The following is a 26662-nucleotide window of genomic DNA, read 5'->3' on the forward strand; positions in this document are numbered from 1 at the left end:
CCTGCTGCCATTTCCCTCTGTCACGCTTGCCTCCAGAGAATGCCCCCACTCTCTCAAGAACACATCCATGCCTCAAGTCAAGCCTCTCCCCTGAGCAGTAAAGTTCTCATGCAAATGGCATGCTAAATAATAATAATGCCATTAATAGTTATGGGGGTTTACTTTTCACCATGCACTATATTAACAATTAAATATACCTTAGAGAGTAAAATACCCATTACTTTTTTCCTCATGGGGCTTATAGTCAACCAGGGAAGACTGATAATGAGTAAAGAAACAAATAGTATGTAATTTCAAATCTATGATAAATACTGTGAAGGAGGAAAAAAGCAAGGTTGCCATAATTAAAAAAAAAAAAAAAGGCACCGGGGTTGGAGAGGGATCCTGTTCAGCTAGGAGCTGCTTGGAAGGTCTCTCTGGAGAAGGTATGTTACGGCTGAGTCCTGAAGCGCGAGAAGAAAGGAGCAATTTACAGATGAAGGACATGGGCATGCCAAGAAGAGGGACCAGCATGAAGAACAGAGGGAAAGGAAACAGCATGTACAAATGCCCTGAGCTGGCGAAGAGCATGGTACATGGAGTAATGGAAAGAGAGAGGACTGGATGGGCAGGTGACTGGCAGGAGGTGGATAGTGGGGCCCTGTAGGCTGTGAAGGGGTTGAGGTCACATGCAGTGGGAAGCCTCTGAAGTGTTTTAAACAGGAGAGCAATATAATCTGGTTCGTTCTGAGACTATCACTAGCATCTTCATGGAGAGTATTCCTGGAGGATGAGTTAGGAGGCCATTGTAGAGGGCCAGGCAGGAGAAAATAGTGACTTAGGAGGGTGGAGGGTGACAGTGGCAGCGTCAGGTTCCTAAATGCATCATAGGGAGCAGCCTAAGAGTTTATATTCATGCTCTCATGCACCGAGTGCTAGGCATCTATGTTCAAACTCATCTTGCTGGCCCCAATTTCTCTGTTTCTCTGTTTTTGTCTTCTTTTGCTCAGAAATGTTATCACTTAGTATTAATTTTTGGTTGCAGGTGTCAGGCAACCGAAAATAACAGTAGATTAAACAAAATAGATTAAACAAATATCTTTGTTATGCAAAGATAGACCAGATGCTCGCTGGCGTCAGGAACCCTGGCTCTTTCTCCCTTGTGGACTGAACCTTGGAACATGACCTCTTCCTCATGGTTCAAGAAGGCCACTGGGGTTCCAGCCACTGCATCTACCTTCTTGGCATCAGGAGGGAAAAAGGGACAAAACAAGCATGTTCTTTCTCTTTAAAGACATTTCCCAGAAGTAACACATGGTATTTCTATTCATATCCATTGTTCATTCACCTGACTGGATAATATCTATATTATTAGTAGCCACTGCTCATTCCTGAGTTCTCTTACTAATGAAAAAGGGGAGGATGGCTCTGGGTCATAACTATCCCTTGGGCTCAGAACCATTCATAGTCCTTATGCCCTCTGCACCCTATTCAGCCCTCTGTTCTTGTTCTATGGTTCTTACTTTCTGATGTCTCCCAAATTCATCTTTCCTGCAGCCTGCTGATACAGATCCCTAGCATTTACGCCAGAGAATAGGAATTACTTCTGTGGCCTCAAGTGATACTACCACTAGATACATTCTATTCCCCTAAACATTTCTAGTTGCTTCCTTTAGAAGGCCCTCTATGGCCTGAACCCTGCCGACCCATGATAAAATCATTTTGGTTCATTTTTAGTAAGATTAGCAAAGATTGTAATACCACACATTTCTCAATGTAAGGTTGTGTTGCCTACAGAATTGGAAGCCATGGCACCTGAAATCAGAGCACCTGTGCTCACAGCCTAAGGTTAATAATGGACCACAGGCAAGTCACCCTATGAAATAAGTGCCCGTGACTGCAGCTGGTTCTGGACAAACACCAGGTCCTTTCTTTCCCTGGACCTCCTCCTCCTTATCTGGAGATGGGAGAGGTAAGCCCGTCTTACCTACTGCCTAGGTGGGTTGTGAAGTTCTAACCAGAACAGGCACGAAAAGTTGGGAACCATAAAACACGGGTCTCATGCTCGTCCGCTTCTCCCACGGGGCCCAGGAAGTGAGCAGGCAGGGCAGGTCCAGAGTCCCACTCTGCTGGGACACGGGACTCAACCGGTCTCAGTGATTTGCTCAGTCCCCCTGAAGTGCGTGGTAAGTGGGGACCTGGGACCCCTGATCTTGACTGCTTGCTGCAGCACTCTCAGAGTACTTGTTAAATCAGAGAGTTGTCTTATGTGACTGTGCTGGAGCCAAAGGAGAAAGAGCATAAAGTGCAAAGCGAATTCAGTTTTCCTTTCAGTTTGGGCTGTCAGGTCATTTTATAATTTGTTTCAGGGCATCTCTCGGGTACCTAGACAGATATTGTAATTGGTGCCATGGAAAGCCAGCAAATTTTAGTGGGAAGTTACTTCCCATGAGTGGGTACAGGTGGAAATGCCCTCTTGTCCTTGAATGCCACAGGGCAGCTTGGGGCTGAGGGGTTGGGGGCCGGGGGGCACCGTTTGGAAACTGGCTAGACTTTTTCTGGAAATGATTTATCAGAATTAATAAAGCAGACCCCTATACTGTCCAACTTAAGGAGTTAAGTAAATGTGAATGTTAACTGGGTAGTAGCTTTGTAATTATTTTGTCAAGTTTAACACATGAAATTGCTCCCGCTTAGTTACCAGCATTCTTAATTTGTTTTGTTCTTGTTTATAATTTCAACTGTGGATTTTATTCAGGGAATAAATATGTCTTAAGGCTTTTCATTATTTAAGAAATTAGACTGTACCCTCCTGAGGTTGCCAGACTGTCACTGTGGCCAAATTAGGCAAAGCCCAAGGGCTGGCAAGGCCCAACCAGGGTCTCGGGAGCCCAGTTCAGGATGACCTCAGGCTGGAGGAGGAGAGAGCCCTCACGCCATCACATCACCATCCAATTTAACCCTCACAGTGAACTTTGGTAGTATTGTTTCCCTTTTATTGAGGGGAAACTCAGGCCCTGCAGTGGGGTGACTCCCCCACTGTGAAGTTGCCTGTGTAAGTCTCTCCCCAGCAGATGGCAGGTCTGTGAGAGGATGACTGCTTGCTCCTGTGGTGGTCAGCACTTGCGGGAGGTTAGTCACTCTATTTTTTTAAAAGATTTATTTATTTATGCATACAAGAACTGGGGTCCAGGACAGAGGTACGGGGGCTGAGAGGATTCACCAGAGACAGAGCGGGGAGCAGAACAGGCAGATTGATCGAAATACACTGCTGAGGGGAGCAGCAGGTGAGTCAGGAGAGGTCTGCTGTGCCATGTGGACAGCTCCCTGGCCAGAAATTGAACTCGTGCTGTGGTGGCTGTGGACAGCTTCATAGGGTTGCATCTTAACCCCTTGCCCACCCGTCATTCTTTTTGAAGAAATAAGGAACAGTCTTACTTCTTGGCTGTCCCACAGTCCCAGTGCTCTGGGAAGCAGGCAGGAGTGATTCCCCATTTGAGAAATTAGAGAATGGAGCCTTGGAGAGGTCAGTGAGCCAGAAGCTCAGGGCCAGTGCAGACAGGGAAAGTTGTAGGTGGTTTTGTTTTTTTTTAAAGATTTATTTATGTATGCATACAAGAACTGGGGTACAGGCTAGAGGTGCGGGGTGGGGTATGTGTATGTGTGAAAGGATTCACCAGAGACAGAGTGGGGAGCAGAACAGGCTGACTTCCACCTCTGAAGCTCTACAGGTAGCCTTCACACTCTGGAGTCATCAGGATGTCATTCTGACCTGCGAGTGGGCATGGTGCCAGGAACAGGAATCCACCCAGGTGCCCCTGCTCCCTGGGCGCCCCGCAATGCTGAATGGCCCCCAGGGAGAGTGCCATGAGTCCCAGTTGGTAGCAAGATATTCTTAGATGCCTACATGCCTACCTTCCTTCCAATAGGCAGCCAACACCCCTGTACTTTGCTGCCAGGAGAGGGATTCAGAGCCCAGGGTCACTTAGGCTAACAAATGAATGGATCTGTGTTTAGATGATGGCAGTGGCGGGGTGATCTTTGTTTTAGAGGCTAATTGTGTTTCCTGGAAAGTCTCTGCCTTTACTTGAGAGGCGTTTAATAAAACCACTCATCATCTCAAAGCAGAAGCCAATAGATAAGTGTTTGCCTAAGGAATTACCATTATTGTCATTCCATCCTCTTCCTTATCAACAACCTCAACTCCAGTCATGACAGATTTGATTAAAAAAAAAAAAAAAAAAAGAGGCCTTTCGAGGACTTAACACCCAGAGGACTCCATGTCTCCTTCCCTGTCTGTCTCCCTAATTTCAGTGAGTCAAATTTTCCTTCCCATCTGTTTGCTTTTTCGGCACTTTATACAACTGTCTGGGCTCTTGCGTTTTGCTTTTGGTGGTTGCTCAGCTCTGCTGCTTTCCCTCCTGAAGCTTCTCCTTTGTTCTGGCAGCCCCCTCTCATCCGCTGGGTTCCAGTCCTATGCAGTGTCAGAGGTGGGTTGTGGTTTCAGCCAGCGTTTTGTTGCCTGGCAATATGTAACAAGAGTCTCTGGGAATGTTGCTTCCTATGAAGCCAGCCAGGGCCAGGGTGCTGGGATGGGGACCCCATGAGGTGGTGAGAGGAGGGGAGAGACAGACAGGCAGACAGATGGGCTGCCATGGTGGTTCTGAGGGAGCTGGTGTTACTCCTTGGTGATGACCAAGCCCCAGCTGACCCCTCCTGTTCTGTTCAGCAATCCCAAGTGCTCAGTGGTCAGACACCTTGGCTCGGGGCTCCTGAGGGCTCTGTGTCACTTGCAGGTGCCTGCTGTGGCCACGAGAATGTGGTCCCTGGGTGAAGGTGGCACCTGAGCTGAACTCTGGCTTTCTCTTGTTCGCCTGGGATGCTCAGGCCTTCTGTCTGTGGAGAGGCCTGGCTCCTGGGCTTATAGTCACAAGCTCCCCAGAGATGGGGCAGTGGGGCCAGGACAAAGTGTGATTTAAAAATTCAGCATTTAACTCAGAGCTAGGAGGGAATTTGGAGCTTATTTAACTCAGTCCCCACATTTTACATCTGAGGGAACCAAAGCTCAGAGAAGGGAAAAGACGTGTCTAGAGTCCCACCGCTAGTTGGAGAGAGTCTGAGCTCCCAGTCAAAGGTCTTTCTCCTGAGGCAGATCATCCCTGATGCCATGACCGGTGCCTTGTGGGTAGACAAAGGCAGTGCGTGGCGAGAAGCACAGGGGCTTGAGCCGTGGCTCTCCCCTCTCTGGCCTCCATTTCCTTACCTGAGAAGAATGAGGTGTATGAGGTTAGAGGTAGCCACAACACTCAGTGACTCCCAGAGACAAAGCAGACCCAATAGGCAAAGCATGTCCTTCCTAGTCTTGTATGTCTGTGCCTGTTCTCTCCCTCCCCTAGAAAGGCCCAGAAGTTGAGCAACCCTGGTGTGCTCCCAAGGACACTCATCATTGGGTGACTTGGAGCAAGCCTCCTGGGAATCCGTGTCTCTCCAGACTGGAACCCTCCAGGCTGCAAGGAGGGGAGCCGCAGCTGCGCAGTTCCCTACCTACCAGCACCCTGCCCTGTGTGGGCAGTGGGGAAAGAAGAAAGTTCTCAGAGAGCTACAGTCACGCAGAGCTGGAAGGGGGCCTGAGGCACCCGTGCCCTGGGCTCCCTCATTTCTCAGATGAGCTTGTGGAGACCCAGGGCTACGAGTGCACTGGCTGGTGCTGAGGGCGTTTCTACGTTCTCCTCAGGCCCTGCAGAGGGGAAGAAGCTCCAGGTGGGTTCTCTCCTGTTTGTCTTGCTCCTTCTTTTCTTCCAGCAAGACTCTCAGTTCAAGAGGCAAAAAAAAGGAATTGCGATCCTAGGGCAGCCTCTCCCCAGCTGAATCCCTTCATCTGCTCCTGGGACCGAGGAGAGCAGTAAGGAGGGCCTGGCTTACACCCCAGGACATGAGCCTTTCCTTCCAGCTGCTGCTCTCATAGATCTTGGGGTGTGTCACTTCTGGAGATTTAGAAGTTCCTCCAGCAAGAAAGCCACCCCCCGCCCCTTGAGGGGAAAAATTGGGTGTATGCTGGCTGTCTCCATTTTGTTCTTCACATAGTTCTGAATTTCAGGCTTAGCATTATTTCTGATGAGATTCAGGGCTTCGTCAGGTGGGACAGGTGGACGTGGGCCAGCCCCTGAGACCACGCCTGGCCCAGACTTGATCACCCTTCATGTGACCAGAGCCCACTTCCAGAAATTCGAGGAAGTGGGCCACATGGACACCCAGGTTTGTGGGAAGAGGTCGGAGGCACCCCCTTTTCCACGTCCAGACCAGGGTACAGCCTGCAGCTCCCTTGAGCGTGGCAACCCTTTTCCCCAAGTTCCCATATTCCCTCTGCCAAGTCTGAATTCTTTCCATTCCCTCTGGTATCTGGGGGTACCCAGATGTACCCCTCCTTCTCTAAAGTAGGAGAAGCTGTCCAACCAGCCAGAGCCCCCACGTCCTGTCCTGGAAGCCCCATTTTCCTGGGAAACAGCAACAAGAAAAGTCCTTTGCAGAGTATTTCTTCCATCTTGTTTCTCTTTGTGCTGGTCACGGGCGGGCAGCCCCCACCTCCCTGTCACACTGACAAGGCCCAGTGAGACTGCAGCTCTGTGTTCTCCTCAACAGTTGCTCTTCTGTGCTGCCTACCTTTCGTTTTTTCTGGAAAGCCTAACTAAGAGACTAGACACCCTTCTTCACAGGCTCCAGCCAGGACCACCGCCTGCCCCGCACTGCCCTCCAGGGGGCGCCATGCACACTGCTAGCTCTGTGACTGGCCTTTAGAGTTGCACCCTCCCAGCCCTGGCCCTGGCTTACCGCCTTGTGAAAGTGACTCAGTGTGATACCCATGCAGGATCAGCTACCCGAGAAAGGGAGAATCCCCAGCAATCTGGGGATTGCACCCACTTCTTCAAAGGCTTAACATGGTGAAAGATGGGACTCTCAAATTAGGCCAAGTCAGCCTGGCACTCAGCCTCTGTCCCTCAGTAGAGGTTTATTTTGTGCAGGTCCCCTAATCTTGCTGAGCCTGTTTCCAACCCCAGAAAATGGGGAACGGTAATTATGAATCTCATTCTGAGGACTGAATGAGCTTGTGTGCGTCAGGTGTGGCCCGGGTGGGATCAGGCTGGCACTTGGCAAATGATGATTGTTATCTCTTAAAATGGGCTAACTAACCAGTCCTACCTACCTCACAGAGGTGGTTCCAGAAATAAAATAAGATGAGAGGTAGATAATCTCTAGGTCTTTGAGGAGATATTTTGCACGAATCTCAACCACAGTTATTCTTGTCTTTCTATGTAAAAAGCTAAGAATTGTGAAGCCCCTTTGCTTCCGAGTCACGCTCTGTTGCTGATGGCAGACGTTGGGGAAAGGCTCAGCAGGAGAGAGAAAGCGCACAGGCTGCAGACCTGAGGCCCCAGGCAGGTGGGACTGAATGAAAACCAAAGACAGCAGCTATGAGAGAAAGCTCGCAGTGACTTTCAGACAGAAAGCAGAGGCCCACAGAGGGGAGCAAGATGAGACCAGGTTTGAATGTCACCTCCCCCAGAGGTCTGTTTCATTCACTGCCTCCTGTAGAAGGTTTTCTGAACTGCCTTTAAAGTACCTGGTAACCTGGGCTGTGGAGAAGGGTGAACCCACTGCTAGACCCTGTGGTAGGAGGTAACAGAGAGGAGTGCAGGGCTTAAGGGAGCTCAGCAGAGAGCACTTAATCCCGGGAGACTTTCTGGAGGAGGTGATTTCCCGGGTCCGAGAGGACTCCAGGCAGAGGGACCACCATGAGCAGGGGGCTGGGGAGAGAATACCAGTTGCTTGCCAGGGTGTCAGCCTGCAGTGTCAGCTGTGCTCCTGGCTAGAGAGGTTGGCAGGGGCCAGCCTTATCACCGGTCTAAGAAGTTTGGACATAATCTTCTATCAAAGTCAACAGCTCCCAAACTTGCTTATTGTTTCTTTAATCCAGCGATGCAGGAGAGATGGCATTCAGAACCCTGCCTTCTTCCGTGGGTGTGCCAACGTTATAAATCACTTCTCTCAGGCTAGCTGGAGTCCCCGCCCCCTTCCTTTCCACGGGAGAGAGCAAGTCAGAGTACACGAGAGTGGGAGTGATATTATCACAGGGAGAGCCTGGAAACCACCCTGACTCAGAACAGCAAATGGTTCACAAATGTCATGTCTTCAACTGCTTAGTCCTAGATAGATTGTTTGGATATCCCTGACAGTCACACGGGGGCTAAGAACACCTTGTTAGTCTCCCCACCCCTGGCCAGAGGAGTCCCTGGTGGGTTTTGAGCAGGGGAGGGCCTTATGTTTTGGAAAGATTTTCCTGGTTGCAGTGTGGAATTGAGGGCAATGCAAGGGTGACTGTGAGACAGAGACCCTCGGGGAGATGGCTGTGGGGGTGTGCGTAGGGTGAATGCCATTTCCACCCAGGGGTGGGTGGCTGGGATGGAGAGTAAGGGACAGGTTTGAGAACAAGAGGATCCCAAACCAGCAGGGCTGACTTACTGGATGTGGGGTCACGGTGGAGAGAGTTCCAGAGCCATGCTCAGTGTCCTGGGGTGGCTGGGTAGAGGCGTTGTCCTCAGCTGGGAGATGCAGAAGGAAGAGGGGTAGCTTTGGAGGGGACCTGTCTTCTGGGAAGGGGAAGATAATGAACAGGGCTCAGGATAAGTCAAGCTTAGTTATTTGCTGTCTCCCCCAAGAAGCCCCGGGCCGGTAGCTGGGTCTGTGGCTCCAGAGCACAGTGGGAGATTGGGCCCATTCCCAAGGTCTGGGAGGTAGCAGTCAAAATCATGAGGGAACATGTGCCCCCAAAGGCAGAGGGCTACAGGCTGAGGACCCCAGGAAGATGAGGTCTTGTGGGTCTCCTGGCGCAGCCCTCCCCAGCTCCTGTCACAAGATTCTGACTCCACGGTGGGGAGGGGGCCCCTCGAGCAGGGGCCTGCGAAGCTTCCCTTATGGATCAGCGTCTGGCCACCCAGTAGGTGTGAAACACACATTTGCTCCGTCAGCCAACCATCCTGAAGCAGAGACTGGTGTCCCTGTGGGCACTGCTACCTCTTTGGAGGCGGAAGTCCCTTAACCCTACGCGGGGGCTCCCACTGCGGGTCCCTCCAAGGAGAGATGAGAAAGAGGCTGAGCCAGTGAAAGAGAAAATGAGAGCGGAGAGAGAAAAGGGGGGTGGGAAGATCTCAGAGGAGGAGGAAGGATCTCAGAGAGAGAAGAAAGAACAGAGAAGCAGTGGAAAGGAAAATTGAGGTGAGGGAGATGGAGCATGGGGCCTGGGGTGGGCCCACGGTGCCAGTGTGTTCACGCTGCCCAGTGACCTTGAGGGAGCGCTTCTCTATCCTCCCTGTATCCTGCTCCACTGGCCTCCCACCCATCCCAGGCTTCTCCAGAGCTAGTCCTCCACCCGGAGCACCCCACTGCCCACCCTACTCTAGCCTCACTCCTTCGGGTCCAGCGTGTTGTGACTGTGGAGCCCAGGGAAACTCCCTGCATGGCGCCCTCACGCTCCTCGGCACTCCTCTGGATTGTAACTCAACCCCCCCCCCCTTTTTTTTTGCTTTCATTTGCCTGCCTGATGTCCTTTCTGAACTGTAAATTCCATGGATTAGATGCCAAGTCCAGTGTGTGGTAAGGGCCTCACTCATAGCTGTTGATTAAATGAACTCATTCACTAAGCCCCAAATAAGCACCAGGTGCTACACAGGGTTTTAGATTTGCTATCTCATTTAACCAGCAACACAATCCCAAAATAGAGGTTCTATATGCTTTGTTTACCAAGGGAAAGCCTGCGATGTGGAGAGAGGAAAGCACCTGCCATAGGCCACAAAGCCGACAGGTGGTGGGCTGGGATCCCAACCCCCACGCTCTCGCCACAGGCCACCTGCTAGCATGTGGAAGACACGCTTCCCGTGGAACCGTGCTGCTTCCAAACATATTGTTTTTCTCCATTTTCATGCATTTTATTAAACATTTCCAAATCAGGAAACATGGAAATATTTTTTAATAAGAAAGAAAACATTGCAAATAGAGAAACTGACTCAGAAGGATTTGCCAGATGAGCCATCTGGGTTTTTCACTTAATAACAATTCAAAGAGGTTGACAGTGCTCTCCTTTAAGAAGAAAATGGACTGTGGAAGAAATGGCAGCTGGCTCCCCTCAAATGGTGCATCCATTTGTGAAGCTGTCGAGCAAAGCCTCTTAGCTCAACAAAGAGAGGAGACCCAAGAGAAACATGCACCGAGAAGCTTAACTGGCGTTCTTGTTGGGACTCCTCCAAGGCTGTGGAGAGGTTGCATCCAGATGTGTGACCCAAGCCAGATGTCCTACTCTTCCACCTTGGCAGATGTCTCTGCCGAAAATCGCCAAAGACGACAGGCATGCCCACCGCTGGGAGAAGCAGCCACGCCAGCCACCTTCACAGATGGAGAACAGCTGGTCTGTTTGATGGCAAGTCACAACTCGTTTGCCGGAGCTGCCGTGCTTTGGTGGTAGTGGTTTTCTCCCCTTTTAAAAATAACTGGAGGCCTTGCACCCATGCTGTTAGTTCTTGGGACTGGAAATAAAAGACTAGATTTAGATTTGCTGTGGAAAGACAGATCCTGGGCTATTGCCTTGAATTACCTGGTAGAAGGAAACATCCTTATTTTCCTAACTTCAAAGCCAACTCTTCAAAAATAGGACACTAGTTACAGGAACAGAGCTGGCAAGGGAGTGACAGGTGTCAACCCGGGCTCGGGGTCAGCCCTGAGTCTTCAAAGCTATGCTGTTCAGTTTTAAGATGTTTATAAGGGAAATTGTTTTTAAGACGAGAGGGGACTTTTGTGTGTGCCTTCTAGTCAATTCTCCTGGAGCTGGAATGAACAGCAGCGGCCCTGAAGTCACAACAGCCATTTGTTCCTCAGCTAACTTTGAATTTCAGTGATCCTCCTTCACATGCCTCAAGCAGTGCTCGAGTCCTCCTCAACTGAAGCTCACAGCACTTTAAGAAATGGCAATTTTCTCCCTCAGGCTGTAATCACATGCCCTAGCACACTGAGGGCGCTGGTAATTAGGAGTTGATTCCTTTGGAGGCCCAGGTGGAGGTAGAGGTGGGGATGGGCGTCACACCCAGGACACAATGAGAAGGCCTCCCTTCTCACAAGAGCTTCTCGGCTTCTAATACGAACTGGCACTTGCGGGATGCACAGAGCCGATGGCTGTGACCCTGAAGATGGGCTGGTCCTGCCCGACACACAGACACCGCTCCACCCCCACCGTGCCCTACTCACCACAACTGCCATTTTTAGAATCAGAAGAAATACTTTTCACTTACTTGCTGTGAGACTAGTTAGGCAGCTACTCTCTCGAGCGTCTTGTTGCTTCATTATCAAATCGAGATTACTGTCAGCTCTGCAGACCTTCTCCTGCTGGCTTGTGCTAAAGACAAAATGGGATCATTCATTTTCACTCATTTGTTTGATGAATATTTACTGGGCACTTGAAAAGAGTAAACAAAGCAGAAAAAGCCCTTCCCTTCATGTAGCTTATATTCTACTGGGGGTTGACAGTCAATAAACATAAAAAAAAAAAAAGCCCAGTGTCTGTTGTGTCAGGGCCACGTGTGCTGGAGGACAGGGATGCAAGAGAACAGGGATGCTGGGCTGCAGTGGGCCTGGGCCGGTGCCATCAAACAGGCTGGCAGGTGACTCCTTGCATTTGAGCCAAAGGCTGAAGTCCCAGGGTGAGCACCTTCTAGGGAGAAGAACTAGCAGAACCCCAAACTCCAAGACAGGAGTAAAGCTGGAGCCAGACAGACACCAGGGTCAGGAGGAGAACCAATGAAGGGGTGGCTCACGGGAGATGGGGCCCAAGGGGCCTCAGGGGCTTGAGGGGTTGTTAGGCCCTTTTGGGCCCCATAGAACTCTGACTTTAGTTCCGAGGGATACAGGAGAAATACAGGAGGGTCTGAACAGACGTGACATGGGCTCTTCTCCTTTTTGAGAGGAGCACCAGCTGCTGTAAGGAGACCAGGAGACCAAGCAGGGAGATCAGATAGGCGACTACTGTGCTGGCAGAGATGAGAGGGCAGGGCCTGGCCAAGGGTCAGCAGCGAAGAAGAGGGGAAGAGGTCAGGTTCTGGGTGTATTTTGAAGGCAGAGCAGTTAGAGATTTAAATTGCAAGTCACTACAAAGAGGGATGGGGCTGTGGCCAGCCTGGAACGACAATGAGACGAGGACAAGTAAAAGTAGTCCTGGAAGGAATGAAAATTTTCCTGCATGATGGTGTCTGCTGCCTGGTCTCCCACCACGTCCCTTGTGGCTTCCCATGTCACCAGGAGATGCTCCGGGGGACAATCCCGGGTGGGAGGCTCCTTGACCGTCAAGCAGAGGCTGCTGTCTGTATCACCCACTGAAGACTGACAAAGCCCTTCCACATTTGCTCCGGGTGGGATAGGCAGGGAAGACATGATGACACTCTGCTCCCTAAAGAGGAGACAGATCTTGAGACAGTTCAAGGTCACAAAACCTATGGGATGTGAAAGGCAGTCTTTTAGCTCCAGATCCTCTTTTCCTTCTGCTGTGCCAGATACACACAAGATGGTCATAGCACAACAACCAACCTCTCCTAGTGTGACTGCGCGCCAGGTGCTATTCTAACTGTCAAGACATAGCAGCTCATTTAACTCTTACGGTAACTCCATGAGTTAGTACAAGTATTATCCCCTTTTACAGGTGGGGAATCTGAGAAAGGGTCATGCAAATATTAAGAGACAACATCTGAATTTGAGTATAATCTGACCCTAGAGTCATGAATTCAATCATGACACCAAACACCCTGGTGGTCTCCTACCCGAGATAGTGTGCAGAGGCAGGGTGGTGCGGCGGTTAGAGACAAAGAGCTCACTTTGGCTGGGGGGGGGGGGTCAGGGTGGGATTTGAGCCATGTCTTGAAGGGTCATTTAGAAGGGGTCAGTGAAGACAGTGGCAGGCATAACAGGAGTGAGAAAGGTATATATCCAGGCAAGCTTGGAGCACAGCAACATTGAAGAGGAGGTCAGAGGAAGAAGCCCAGAAGTATAGTAAGCACAGGAGGAAACCACTGAAAATACCAAAGAAAGACAGTGTTTTGAGGAGGGGGCACATTGGGGGTCAAAGGCCAACAAGGGGTCAAGCTAAGGACACACTATTGGGTTTTTCACTGGAGAGTTCAGCAAGTGCAGGCTCCACGGCACCGTGAGGGCTGGGGTCTGACTGTGTAAAGCTGGTGAATTACTGGAAGGTGAAAACAAAGCAATCACTTGGCTGGAGTTCTGTAGAAGACCTGGCTCAATTCCTGCAAATTTCCAGGAAGCAAACAAGACCCAGGATAAATGGCTAGAACCTTCAAATCTCTAAGATCTGTGTGGAAAGAGTTGGGTCATAGCTGATGTCAAGAAGCTGAGTTCTTATTAATAGTGAGAACTGATTCAAAGTCCAAGGAATTTGGTAGCTATTTTAACAAAAATTTATCTACTGAAGAGAACTGAAGTCCCTTTAATGTGCTTCACTGAATTACTGGTGTGAACCTCACTTTCACAGGGGACAGGAGAAGCAGCAATCAGGCCATATTCATTCCACAATGTTTATTGAGCACTATGATGTGTTAGGAAAGATGACAAAGAGAGCTATAATGTAACTCCTGGAACAGAATAGAGAATCCCAAAATAACATCTCTTTTGCTTAGAACATATATGACAGGGGCAACACTGAGAGTCAATGGGATTAATAGGATGGACTGATCATTCAGTGGACCTAGGAGAATTGGCTATCCATATGAAAAAAAGTAAATCATATCCCTACCTCACACCATACATAAAATAAATTCCAGCTGAACTCAAGACTTCAATGTGAAAGGCAGCATTTAGAAACATTTTAAAAAAAGTCTTAAAACTATAGGCAGGAAGGGATTTCTTTAAAAATCATGCACGTCACTAATTACAAATGAAAAGGATGAGAAATTCAACATCAGTAAAATTTAAAATGTCCACTCATTAAATACACTATAAAGAAAGGAAATAAAAAAACCAGTCACAACCCAGATAATCTTTGCAACACACACTGACAAAATTCTTCCTATCTAGAATACATAAAGAAGACTAATAGACAAAAACAAAACAATGGTAAAATGGGCAAAAGTCATGAATGATATTTTACAGAAGAAGAAGCATGAATGACCCATAAACATGAAGAATACTATGCTTTTGCCAAGGAAATGCAAAGTAAAAGCATGATGAAATACCAGTGTACCCACTAGTTGGCAAAAGTGAACATTCCTTTCTGCTGGGGGAGCCTCATGGTGCCACCATTTTGGAAAGCAACTTATTATTTTCTAATGAAGTTAAATATGAATAGATCCTACAAACGCAGAAGTGTCCTAGAGAAACTCTTACACAATGCAGCAATAGTTATTATTAAGAATGTCTGCAGCAATATTTTTTGCTCATTAGAGGAAAAACCTGACAATCTAAATATCCATCAATAGGGCAATGAATCAATAATGATGTATTCACATGATGAAACACAGTACATCAATGAAAATACACTAAAGACACATAGATCAGCATTATGTTGAGTGGAAAAAAGGAATTCATTGTATTAGTTGTCTATTGCTCGTAACAATTTGCCCCATAACTTAGCAACTTAAAACAACAAACATTTATGATCTCACAGTTGCTGTGGATCAGGTATTCTAGGCAGCCTAAATGGGGACCTCAGGCTCAAGGTCTGTCATGAGAATGTAGACAAGCTTGCAGCCAGTGCTGTGGTCTCACCTCAAGCCTCCACCTTCGGGCTTCTGTCTCCCAGCTCCCTCATGTAGGGTGGAGGCTGTGATCCCTGGTCACAGGGGCCTCTCCACATGGTGGCCTCCTGGCATGGCCAGTGGCATCTTCCAAGGGCAAGTGGGTGATCCATAGAGAACAGGCTTGAGGTCACCCAAGAAAGGAAGCCATAGTCATTTTATAACCCAAGGGTGATATTCCGTCACCCCTGCCATATTCTATTTGTCAGAAACCAGCACTAGATCCAGTCCATCCTCAAAAGAAGGGCATTATGAAAGTATGTGAATTTGCCAGGAGGGCAAGGAATATTGATGACCATTTTAGAGGCTGCCTACTATACTCATGTAGTGTGATTTCATTTTTAGTAAGCTCAGCAGAACTAAATTCCATATTATTTCAGCATGTATACCAATATGGACAGAGAGAAAAACACGCACAAGATAAACATGAAGTTCAGGCTATTGCTTATCTCTGGAGTTGATGGGAGGATTGAATGGGGAGAACACACATGTGGGCCCGCAGGCCAGGGCTGGATGGTGTGTTCACGATGCTGACTTATTATGTGCTTCGTGACTTTCTGTTAGGTGTATTTTTTCTCTTCGGTTTTGTTTTGCGTTTGATATTATGCAAGTTAAATATGCATCCATTTTAGAGTCCATTGTTCTGTGGTATTTGCTGTCCTCCACCAGTTCTTGACATTTTTACCCTTCTCTGGAGGAACCGAGTTTCACCCCCTGCTAACTCATTGTAGTCCTCACCTTCATGTCTCTAAATAACACGTCTGTGTTGCTGTTTGTTGATGCTCTGGGTTGGGTATTATCTATTCCCTTCCTTCGCCCAGCTTTTCCTGTCCCCCATCTTCTGTCATAATTATATCATAATTTTGGTTAGAGCTGTAATCAGTATTTACATTACTCAGTCAACACTAATTTGACTCTATTCACAGCGAAGCCTTGGAGTGAAGTATGATAACTTTTCCTTTCTTGCAGGACTTTTTGTTCTTCCTGGTTAATTGCCATGTTTGTTCATTTACTCTGTTTTCTATGTATTTATCACCAATTCAACTCTAATCTAAGCAGTTGTCTGAGTCGCTTCTCAGGATGTTTAGGCTCATCAGGTTTTCTGTCAGCTCCGTCTTCTTGGAGGGACGTCTCCCCGAGCCTCCGCCTGCTCTAGTCGGGTAGGCCACTTCCACTCCTGAGCCCAGCAACACCCACGGGCCTCCCCACCCCAGGCCTTGGGCCTCTCTCCTCTGCCATCTTCAGTCTCCTGCATCACAAGGCTCCCCTCTTCTTGGTTGTCTCTTTTAGGGGGAAGCACGGCCTCCCATAGACTTCTGAGAAAGGGTACAGAGGAGGCACTTCTCTGAGAGCCGTGCCTGTCTCAGGATGTCTTCCGTCCACACTCACATTTAACTAACACCTTGAATGGCTTGGAATTCTGGTCTCCCTGGTTTAGAATTCTGTTTTGGAGATCATCTGCCTTCAGAATTGTGAAGCCTTTGTTCTGTGGCCTCCAGCTTCCACTGTTGCTGGGAAAAAGCCCAAAGCTGCTCTGCTTCTGTTTCTTTGTGCTTGTGGTACTCCCCATCCTCCCTACCCCCTCCTCCCCTTCCTCCCCCTCCCCTCCCCATCCTCCTACCCCCTCCTCCCTCTCCTCCCTTCCCCTCCCATCCTCCCTACCACCTCTTCCCCTCCTCCCCTCCCCAACCTCCCTACCCCCTCCTCCCCCTCCCCCTCCCTCCCCATCCTCCCTACCCCCTCCTCCCCTTCCTCCCCCTCCCCTCCCATCCTCCCTACCACCTCCTCCCCCTCCTCCCCCTTCCCTCCCCATCCTCCCTACTGCCTCCTCCTCCCCCCTCTCCCCCCCCATCCTCCCTACCCCCTCCTCCTCCTCCTCTCCCTCCCCTCCTCCTCCTCCTCCCCCTCCCCTCCCCATCCTCCCTCCCCCCTCCTCCCCCTCCTCCCCTCCCCATCCTCCCTACCGCCTCCTCCTCCCCCTCCCCTCCCCATCCTCCCTACCGCCTCCTCCCCCTCCTCCCCTCCCCATCCTCCCTACCACTTCCTCCCTCTCCTCCTTCCCTCCTCCTCCTCTTCCCCCTCCCTCCCCTCCTCCTACCCCTCCTCCTGCTTACCCTTCCTCCCCCCTCCCTGCCCTCCCCCTCCTCCCCTTCCTCCTCTTCCCACTCCTCCTCCTCTTTCTCTTCTTTTATTTCTCCTCCTCCTCCTCCTCCCCCTTGTCCTCTCTCCTCCCTTTCCTCCTTCCCCCCTCACTCTTCTCTATAGGAACTTCCCTCCCCCGCCCCATCGTGTTCTGAAATTTCCCAGTAATATTTCTTGTGTTCGTTTATTTCCATCCGCTGTGCTGGGGACAGGGGGACCTTGTACTAGAAACTTGTTTCCCTCAGTTCAAGGAAACTTTTAGTGATGGCTGTGACGTCACTCTCTCCTCCTCCGCTGGCTCCAGCTCTTTCTGAAGCTGTCCTTGTGTGAGTCGGCAGGCTGGCGCACGGATTTTCCCTCCTCTGTCATTGTTCTGTCTTTTTCTGCCTTTTGGGAGATTTCCTCTATTTACCTTCCAGCCTTCAAAGAAGACTCTTTGGTGCAGCATGCCGTTCTGTCTCGTGGGTCCACACGCTGACGTTCTCTCTCTTGCAATGTTAATACAGCGTTTTGTTCAAGAGTTCCTCTCCGTGAATGGTCTGTATTTGATCCAAGGTTCTTTTCTTTGTTTAATTGACTGATTTAGTCTGTGTCTTAATGTTAGAGACTTTCCACAGATGTCTGGGGATTCCTGGTTGTCTGCTTATTTTTAAAAGCAACGGACAGAAACGGTTAGTTACAGAGGGATTGAGGAAGGAGCAAAAGTCATCCACCGTTTTTACCCAATCATACTGTCACTCATATCTATCACTATTTCCTAACATTATTTCCTAATATTAAAAAGTGATAAAAACATAGTCCATACCCTAATGACACATTAATAATTACCCTTAAAACACACACACACACCCCTTTTCTAATTCCTTAACCCTTAAAGAAAAACTTGGAACTGTATTCCCCCCCAAATTCTCTAATGCAAAAAATAGCATGAGATTAGTACGTGAATCTGTGACAGGTGTAAACCACTCTAAAATTGTGAATAGGTTTGGAAACACATTCTCTCTGCTCTCCACTCCCACAGTCCTGAATCACCAGCCCGGCTGTCATCACTTCCTGCCTGGTGAGTCTCACACGCATGTCTTATCTCCATGACGATGCTCCAAGCCACTGGCAAGTAGGGTGCATATCCAGGTCTTCTCAGCATGTTCCGTTGCCCCCCGAGAAGGGGATCATCAAAATGATTGAAGTGACAGTGAATGATGTTCTTACAATTGCTTCTCCTCTCCTCAACACACACCGCACCAACAGTCTTGCAGCTGCAGTCTGCAGCCCATCCCTCTGGGGAGAACTGGCCACCACCATTTGGCATAGGCCCGGAAGCCAGGGTCTGCCACCACCCCTCCCAGCTGGAGATCAGCACGTGGGAATCGGGGACTGAGGTGGCCTGAGGACCTGGCAGGGCCCAGGGCTGTGGGAGTGGGATGGGAAGGGCATGTCAGAGCTGGGCTGGGGCTGGCACTGGGGCAGGGGCAGGCTACACTCCACCTTGGGGATCAGAGTCGGGCACTGCCTACCTGTGCTGTTCACATATGGTTAGACCACAGACAGAGGCCAGGCCAGCCTGGGAGAAGAAAGCTGACTGCAAGGAGCAGCCCTCCAAGATGCCCTCAGTGCCACTGTGGAGCCAAGGAGAGTGGGGAGGATGGGGCAGGCATTCCACCAGCAGTGCTTTGGGGAGGGGCTGCCTGCTCTTCAGATGTCCCCTGGGGTGCAAACAACTATGAAAAGGCTACCGCCCTCTGCTCTGGTTGCTGGTAAAGGATTCAAGTGGGGCTGGACAGGCCCCAGTGATATGCTCCCTGGGTCAGCTGGGACCAGGCTCAGATAGGTGACAAGGGCTGCTGCCTGCACCTCCCTCCTGATTCTATACCCTTCTCCACCTGCAACCCCACCTCTGTGTTCGTTCCATCTTTTTAAATATCCTGCCGACCACCTGCAGACCTCTGTTCCCGGCAGACCATGCATCTTGTCATTTCTCCGCACAAAACTACGTTCAATTCCGTGGCCTCTGGGACTAAATCCAAACCTCTTATCCTGAATCGAAGATCTTCCAAAATCAGGACCCCTGGTTTGAAGCTAACTCATCTGCTGTTAGAGACCAGGTGCCCTCCTCTCACTAAAACTCCTTCACAATCCCCAAGGTGCACAGTGCTCACTCCACCTCCTTGATGCCTGGTGGAGTGGTAAAGGGAGCACGGATTTTGCTTCCATTTTCTCCTGTGTGTCCTCAGACAAGCCACTTAATGTCTCTGTGTTTCCAGTTGCTCGCCTGTAAAATACTTATAGGACATTGTGAGAATCAGAGTGTTTGTATATGAAGCAGCCGCGCGTGGGCGAGACAGTGTGGCTCCTGCAATCCCCTGCAGTTAAATGTGCCCTCATGTTCCCTGACTCACATGCCCTCCATCTCTTTTCTGACAACAGAATGTCTGCCTCCTTCTAGGCCTAACCCCAGATGCACCTGTACCTGCAGCTTTCCCTGCACACCTGAGCTAGAGGATAAGGGGAGGGAAAGCAACATTTGCCAATTGTCCAGACCCTGTGCAGGCATGGAGGGCACTGAAGATAGTAGCTCGTGCTTTCTGAGGGTCTCCACATGCCACATCCTGTCTCAAGCAAGTCCCATGTGCTAATTCTATAAGCCTTTGGTAATGCAGTTCTGTTGATTAAGATTCCCAAATGGCTTTCTGCTCTACACAGCCCCGTTGGTTTGGTCTCCCGGCCCTGTCTGACCTTTCCTATCCAGTGGCCTCCAAGAAGCTCAAGGAGTAATGTCCCTGCAGGATAGAATGCAGAGGCCCTTTCATGTCAGTCAGGCTGAGACTGTTAGAGAGCGTCTTGAGGAAAGATCCACCTTCCCCCTCAACCCATCCCCGCCCATCTATCTGCCCCTCTGGAGTCCAACTCTGGGCTTCCTGCTGCATGGAACACCCTTCCCCAGGCCTGCCTGGAAAGCTCACACCTCTGACTAACTGTTCTACCTTTGGGTCAAGGTCATGGCCTGCACCTCCTGTCTCCGTGGTCCTTTGTCCACCGCTTTCAACCCTTTTGCAAACATCTGCATCTTGCAGAGCCCTGTCCCCTGGGCTGAGAGCCCTGAGGTCAGGGGCTGAGTCCTCTTGTTTTGTGTTTCGGAGCCTGGCACACAGGGGCTCGGTGTTAGGGGCTGGGGGGAGAAGGGTGGGAAGGAATGGCCATTGGGCAGAGGGAATGGTGGTAATAAGTTTCCAAGTGGCTCTTCTCAGGATGGGGGAGCCACGAGCCTCTGTCCAGCTCAGAAGAAGAGGCTGTCCCTCTGCAGAGACCCTAGCCTCTCTCAGAAATGGCTCCAGGCCAGCTCTGGCCGCTGCAGCCCTCCAGCCCACTCCAGGAAGGTGCCAATCTTTGGGATCCATGAACCTTCCTTCAGGAAATTGCTAAATGTGCTTGGTGATTTTTTCTGACATTTTCCCTGTTTGTGAACTTGTGATTTCAGATTAATCACATCCACATACATTTTGACTGTCTACTTGGAAGGGGAAATCTAAATTTTATTACTGCATGATTTCATCCAAAGCTATTTTACCAACACCAAAAGGATGGCTATAATATGGCATAAATCATGACAAAACATTTACCTCTGGGACCCAGCTCACGGCGGGGGGTGATGGGGAGCTGCAAGCTGGAGCTGGGTGCGCAGGGTCTCAGTGACTGGGATCTGGGTGCCACCATCGCGCTGTCCCCACCTCAGCAGACGGCATTTCCTTCTCCCTCCAGGTTTGCCTCAAGCCTTCACTCCAGCCACAGTGATGCCCTCAACTAACTCCTGTCTTCCCCTTGGCAGGTACCATGACCAGCAGGACGTAACTAGTAACTTTCTGGGTGCCATGTGGCTCATCTCCATCACATTCCTTTCCATTGGTTATGGGGACATGGTGCCTCACACGTACTGTGGGAAAGGTGTCTGTCTCCTCACTGGCATCATGGTGAGTACCTGCCTCTGCCTGTCACCCTGCCCCCTCCTCACCAGGAATAGAGACCTTTCTAGTGAGCTCAGAGGGGCCTTCCTAGTCAGGAGTGGGGCCAGCTGCTAGTTGCCAGCCTGCATACCTGTCCCTGCGCAGAGAAAGGCCCCAGCCCCTGGGACCCACATCTCAAAGAGTTTAGCTAGAGCTCAGAGGCAGGGCCTGGGGAGGAGCACTGAACTGGGCTTGAGACCGTGTCCCTGACCGGGTTGGCCATTGGTTTGGGTCCTGGTTTGACTTCATGGCCCTGGGCCAGCTCTGACTTCTTCAGACTTCGGCTTCCACATCTGCATGTTGAGGTGCTGGTCTTCCCTGGGGTGTCCTGCTAGCCCAGTCCCATCCCCCACGCTCCCTGGGTGCCTGGCCACACGCTGCATCTCTTCAAGGTATATTTCTCCCACCCATTAGCCTGGCCACTCCCGTGTTGGCCCATCACAGCTCAGTGTATGAGAGGGACGTGGAGGCTGAGTTCCCTCCACCATCCTTACTGTGGGTACGTAGCCGGTGGGACCTCAGCATCCTCAACATAGATGGGGATGGAGGCTACTCTGCCCTCCTCACTGGTTGGTGGTGAGGATCATGTGGGCAGAGAACTCTTCCCTGACCTCGGTGCTTCTTCACCTGTCAGTTTTTAGAAGAGGAAACTGAGGCTCACCCTAAGAAGTACCCTGGAGGGAAGCTAGGGTGTGAGGATGGACAGAACGGTTGTAGGTCTCCATGGCGGGGTACTACAGCTCTCCGCGGGAAGCTCTTTTGACACCCCTGTCATGTTTCCATGAAAATTCTTCCTCTCAGTGTGCCCAAAGATGTCATGTTTACCCCCATTTCTCCAGGGAAAGGAAAAAGAGTCCCACCTGCAGAAGAAAGACCATTAACTCCTCCGCAGTGGGGGACGGCCTCTCTCCCTGCCGCCACCACCTGGTGGCCTCCTGGGACTGACCTCAGTGCCAAAGCAGCCAGATTCAAACCGCTGAGAGCAGGGGTCAGCACCTGGGCTGCAGGCCTGTGAGCAGGAGGGGTCCAGAGCTGCCACGTCAGGGCCAAGCACAGTTCTCTACCCTTTTCAACTAAAATCCAGGGCATATTAGCAGGCCAGTTCTGAAATAGCAGTTAATGACTTAGGCTTAGCACCGGGCTGGGGATAAATCACAGATAAGTGTAAGGCCTTAGAACAAACACTCCCATCGGTTAGTAGGAGTCTGTCTGGAGCAGCTCCAACTGTCACCAGGAAACCAGGGAAGGATGAGTCTTCCTTTCAGAAAGGAATGATACGCTGCCCAAAGGCCAAAGCCTTCCTGTCTTCCAGCCCCTCCTGGGGGCTCCTGGGGCGTGGGCTTTTTGCCTCGGAACCCGGTTCACCCAGCAGGCTGGCACTGCTCCAGTCTGCCAATAGGTGCATTGGCCCTGCTGGGAGCCTCTGTTATTTTTAAATCCCAGCCATTCTCCCTCTCAGCATGGAGCTGTGCCCATCCAAGCAGCCACCCATGACTGCCTCCCTGGTCCCCTCACTGCCACCCCTCCTGCCTTCTCTGACAGAGGGCAGGGGGTGGGGGGGGGCAGGCAGGACCCCAGGCCCGGCCCTGCCTTCTCCTTGGGCTGTGGTTTTCTGCACCCTCTTTTGCTCCTGGGTCTATAGCCGCTTCTTGGAATGGAGTGTTTTGTTCCTTGTGGAGAGAGGTGTGATCAAAGCAGAGAGAACAAAGTGATGAGGAGGACCCCTTAACCGTCTCCATATTAAAGACACCGCACATGCCTTTCATCTCCTTTTGAACAAAACCCTGCTGCATAAATACATCCTTCTCTATAGACAGGAACAGGGAGGTTCCCCTCTCTTCATTGTCAGTGTTTTTAGTCAAATTAAAGTCAGTTGCCTCACTCTGGGGTCAACCACAGTGAGGAGCCCCAGTGGCATTTTACTAACAAATGTGACTTTTCTAGCTGAGTCACTCCTTCCCCAGTCTTTGCATTGCTGAGACTGCTTCCCTCCCCTCCCCCGGCCTCCAAACGCTGTGCACATCTCTGGATTATTATTGCAAGTGCCTTTACTCAAGGTAGGGCTTCCTGTTTGGTTACCATGGACACCATGCAGTCCAAGGCAAGGCCTGTTCAGGAAGGGAAAGGAAGGATTTGTGTGTGCGGCTGTAAATAGTCTTAATCATTGTTTTCTCCCGGCAATCCCAGTAACGGTGTAATTATCAACCATTAAGCAGGGTATATAATTTTCTGAACAACTTGACATTGTTGGCACAGACCCGGTGTGTTTGAGAGATTTCACCCACAAAAGCAGATATATCAGAGTCCAGCATCTTTCCATTACAAAAATGTACAGTTAGAAGAAAGAGAGCGAGCTGTCAATATGTAGTGCCCGGAAATGGAAATGAAAGGGAAACGTCAAGATGTGCCTTTGCTGCCTTTTGGATCTGAAAGGCCTTGGGGCCCCCACATTGGCTTGGCAGGAACCCCATTCCATAGAGCCCTTCTCTAAAGCTGGACTCACTTGGTGGGCCCTTCAGGAGTTAGGGACAAATAGAACCTTCCAGGATGTCTGTTGGGAACCCTGAGCTTCTCTCTGAGGCTCCATGAGAGATGCTTCTTTGAACTGCAAAAGGAAAGTGATGATGAAGTAAAAGGTAGCACAAATTGAGTCATTTTGGGTGGAGGGGAAAAGAGGGCTCAGCAAGACATCTGCTTAATGTCAGTTTTAGAAGATGAGCTTCTCTCTGAAACACCTTGGTTTGAAACCAATTGATGTTATTTTAGTTGTTACATAGAATCTGTTGCAGAAACAGAATCCAACTGTAAATCCTCCAGGCTTCCCTCCTCCATTTGTCACTTTCATTTCTGTTTTATTTTATGCTTCTTTAGTTAAGAACACCTCATACTTTTCCCCTTGGGATACTTGTTTTTCCAGCTTCTAAAGTTTTCCAGCTGGAAAATATTTCTTAGAAACAAATGTGGGAGGATCCTTGCGGAGGAGACTCTGGGTCCAGATCTATAGATGAGTTAGGCGCCTCATCCCGGCCACCCTTTTCTACGCGCTGCTGGGCTCCGCTCGCCGCGTTCTATGGAAAGTATGACCTCACCAGAGGTGGGCCCTCTTCCTCCCGCCACCCTCCCCAGGAAACAGGAGTTGGACAGAGAAGACCCATGAGATTCAGTTGGTGTCCACGGTGATGCAGGACTTGGCACGTCTGAAGGCAAAGTCTGAGTCATGGATTTGCTCTAAAATCTGACCCCATGGAAGTCGTACCCACAGCTGCTAACCCTTCTCTGTCCCACTCCTTCCTCTCCTCACACGCCCCCACCGGCCATTGCTGAGATTCCACGCTGGGACAGTATGCGCTTGCACACACCCAGATCAACCGAGTCATTGGCAAGGGTCTCTTAAAACCAGCTCGCATCACACAAGCCTTCCCGGCGACTAACTTGAGCCTGTCACACGGATAAGCTCATCTCAAGGAAGAGACTCAGCATCCCAAAAGGAACAGGGGTGATCATTCCACAAGGGGAAAGAGCTAGACCAGAATCTTTCATCTTTCTCTCAAGAGTCACCGTTGACCATTAACTTCTGATTCGCCTTAGGCTCCTGTTCCTCCTCCTTCCTCTCCAGCTCCACTTGTCCGTCCTCCTCTCTTACTCTTGTGTTTCTTTCTTTCCTCTTTCCCTGCCCTGCGCCATGCTGTGCCAGAGGCCACACGACTTGTTTTATCTCCGCGTCTGCTCCAGATCTCTCTACACTCCCTCCTTTCCTCCCTCTCCTCTTCCCAACTCTCCCCCCCCATTCCTCCTCCCCCCACCCCCATGCAGACAGACTCTGGAGAGGACCAGCAGTCAGAATTTCAGCCCCTGCCTGCCACTTTCTGAAGGTTGCTGATGTCAATCCCCTCTTCCTATGGTTGCCTCTGGATGGAAAGGACCAAGTTAGTTACGCTGTTGGTGACTTCCCTTATTACATCCAGACAATGGATTCGAAAAGAAATACGGTTGAGAGCATGCACTGCCATCTATTCAATTTATAACTAGGGTTTAAGAGCATAACATCTTCTAGACAAATATCTACAGGGCGCTTGACATCTGGTAAGCGTCTTCTTCCCAGTTGTCCACCCTCCTGTCTCCATGAAGAAATTTATCTTGACTGCATAAGATAGATGTTCCTCAGTTAAAGCACTCTTCTAGTTAGAACCCCCTGCATTCGAGGGCCAAGAGCCATGGAGCACTCCATTGAGACCCCAGAAATTTGGGATGGTGGGTGATTGATTGTTTTGAGCAGGGAGATAGTTTTGAGCAGGTGAGCAGGGAGATAGTTTTGAGCAGGTGAGCAGGGAGATGCCTTCTTCAGGCTGATTCTGCCCCAGCTGTCAGGGCTGATTTAAGTAGAGCTTCCCTGGACCCAGGGAGAAAAGCAGCCATGGAGCCTATGGAGAGCCCTCTCTATCCCACGTTCCAAGGTGACATTTCCCTCTTTGGGGCTTGCAGCTCAAGCTATGTTTGGAACTCCATGCAAAGGAGAGGCTTACACTTGGTCTGCTTGAAGGGAAATGGAGCAAGCCTCTTCCCTTTAGGACGCTTTCTTTTAATTATGTTTCTGGTTATGGAGATCTGGCCAAATTGATTACAGCTGCAGACCAGGCTGCCCAGCTGCCTATTCATAGCCTTGAAAATTGGGCTCAGTGTCTTGCAGGAGCCCAAGGGTTTGCTCCTGCAAGACACTGACGTCACGAAAACATGACCGTGCTAAACGAGAGAGGAAAATGAGGGTAGAAAGGGAAAGTTCACATTGGCTTAGTTCTTTCCACTTTGTTGTTCTAGAAATGGGAGGCTGACTGAACAACCAGATATACCACAAACACAAGTTGGTTTTATGGGAGCCCCTATGGAAAACCAGGGAAAGTGCTGCCTACTCTGCCAGGCAAACCCTTACCCAGGCTGGTCTTTGTCAGCCTTGGGGAAGGAAAGAGAGATTATCCAGGAGATAGTAGGAGACTGGCCTGCCAGTAGGTACTCCTCCCAACTTTGAAAAAATATTCTTTTCTGTTTTTTAACACACACACACACAAATAGTTAGCTGTTATGAGCCAAAAATGTTATTGATTCCTTCAATCCGGGACCTCTGACTGTTAAACTGGGTTCTCTGGCAACTCTAATTACTATTCTATCTGATCTAGAGGATCAGACTGTTGGCTCTATTAAGCTAATCATCTCTTCTGCGAGTGGAGGCCCAGTGTGCAGACAGAGGGCAAACAGGCAAGGGCAGGGTTGGTGTCTGCTTTTGGAGAAGAAGTAGGGGAGGAGGGATCGCTCAGTTCCCCTAGTGCTCACAGCCCAGGGGAGAAGCACGGTGAAGAGGACTTAAACATCGGGAGATGTTTGTTCAATTAGCGCTCCCCCTGCTCATTTCCTAGACAGGCAAGCCAGTGCCCGGGGAACAGGAGAGAGAAGTGAGTCCCCAGGACCTGCTTGTACTGGCCCTCCCCTGTGTCCCCTGGAGTGGAGCTGCCCCTGCAGAATAGGGCCTCTGCTCTCTGGAAAATGCGGAGTTACTCTTCTATGGGTTCCCTCAAAACCACAGTTTGAGGCGGAAGTGCTGTTGTTGTCTTTAGAGTCTCTGTATGAGAGTGAACACTTAAGCCTCCTGGTGAAGGCAAAAAAGAGCCGATTGCTTGTGCTGAGTCACAGCCAAGATGTCTGGTAAAAACA

The 26662-nt window shown here is 50.1% G+C and overlaps 1 protein-coding gene and 1 long non-coding RNA gene across 8 annotated transcripts in view; one reads left to right on the forward strand and one right to left on the reverse strand.

Annotated features, from left to right (window-relative positions):
* KCNN3 (potassium calcium-activated channel subfamily N member 3) overlaps positions 1-26662 on the forward strand; it is a 155391-nt gene that overhangs the window by 104860 nt on the left and 23869 nt on the right. For 3 of the 7 annotated variants that reach the window (XM_054691350.1, XM_054691351.1, XM_054691352.1), the window contains exon 4: positions 20785-20926. In XM_054691350.1, coding sequence (XP_054547325.1) covers positions 20785-20926 — 142 coding nt within the window. Of the gene's footprint in view, positions 1-17446; positions 17499-17944; positions 18022-20784; positions 20927-26662 lie in introns of those variants that run through there. The other 4 variants (XM_037498370.2, XM_054691353.1, XM_037498372.2 and 1 more) reach the window with 4 other exon arrangements.
* Positions 8585-15200, reverse strand: LOC129145154 (uncharacterized). Its single transcript, XR_008550297.1, has 3 exons — positions 14791-15200; positions 11313-11416; positions 8585-8624 (listed from the first exon to the last, which is right to left on the reverse strand). It is a non-coding gene; the product is annotated as an uncharacterized LOC129145154 (long non-coding RNA).

Source organism: Talpa occidentalis, unplaced genomic scaffold, assembly GCF_014898055.3.
Source record: "Talpa occidentalis isolate TD23 unplaced genomic scaffold, MPIMG_talOcc4v2.1 talOcc4.9, whole genome shotgun sequence".
Classification (NCBI taxonomy): Eukaryota; Metazoa; Chordata; class Mammalia; order Eulipotyphla; family Talpidae; genus Talpa; species Talpa occidentalis.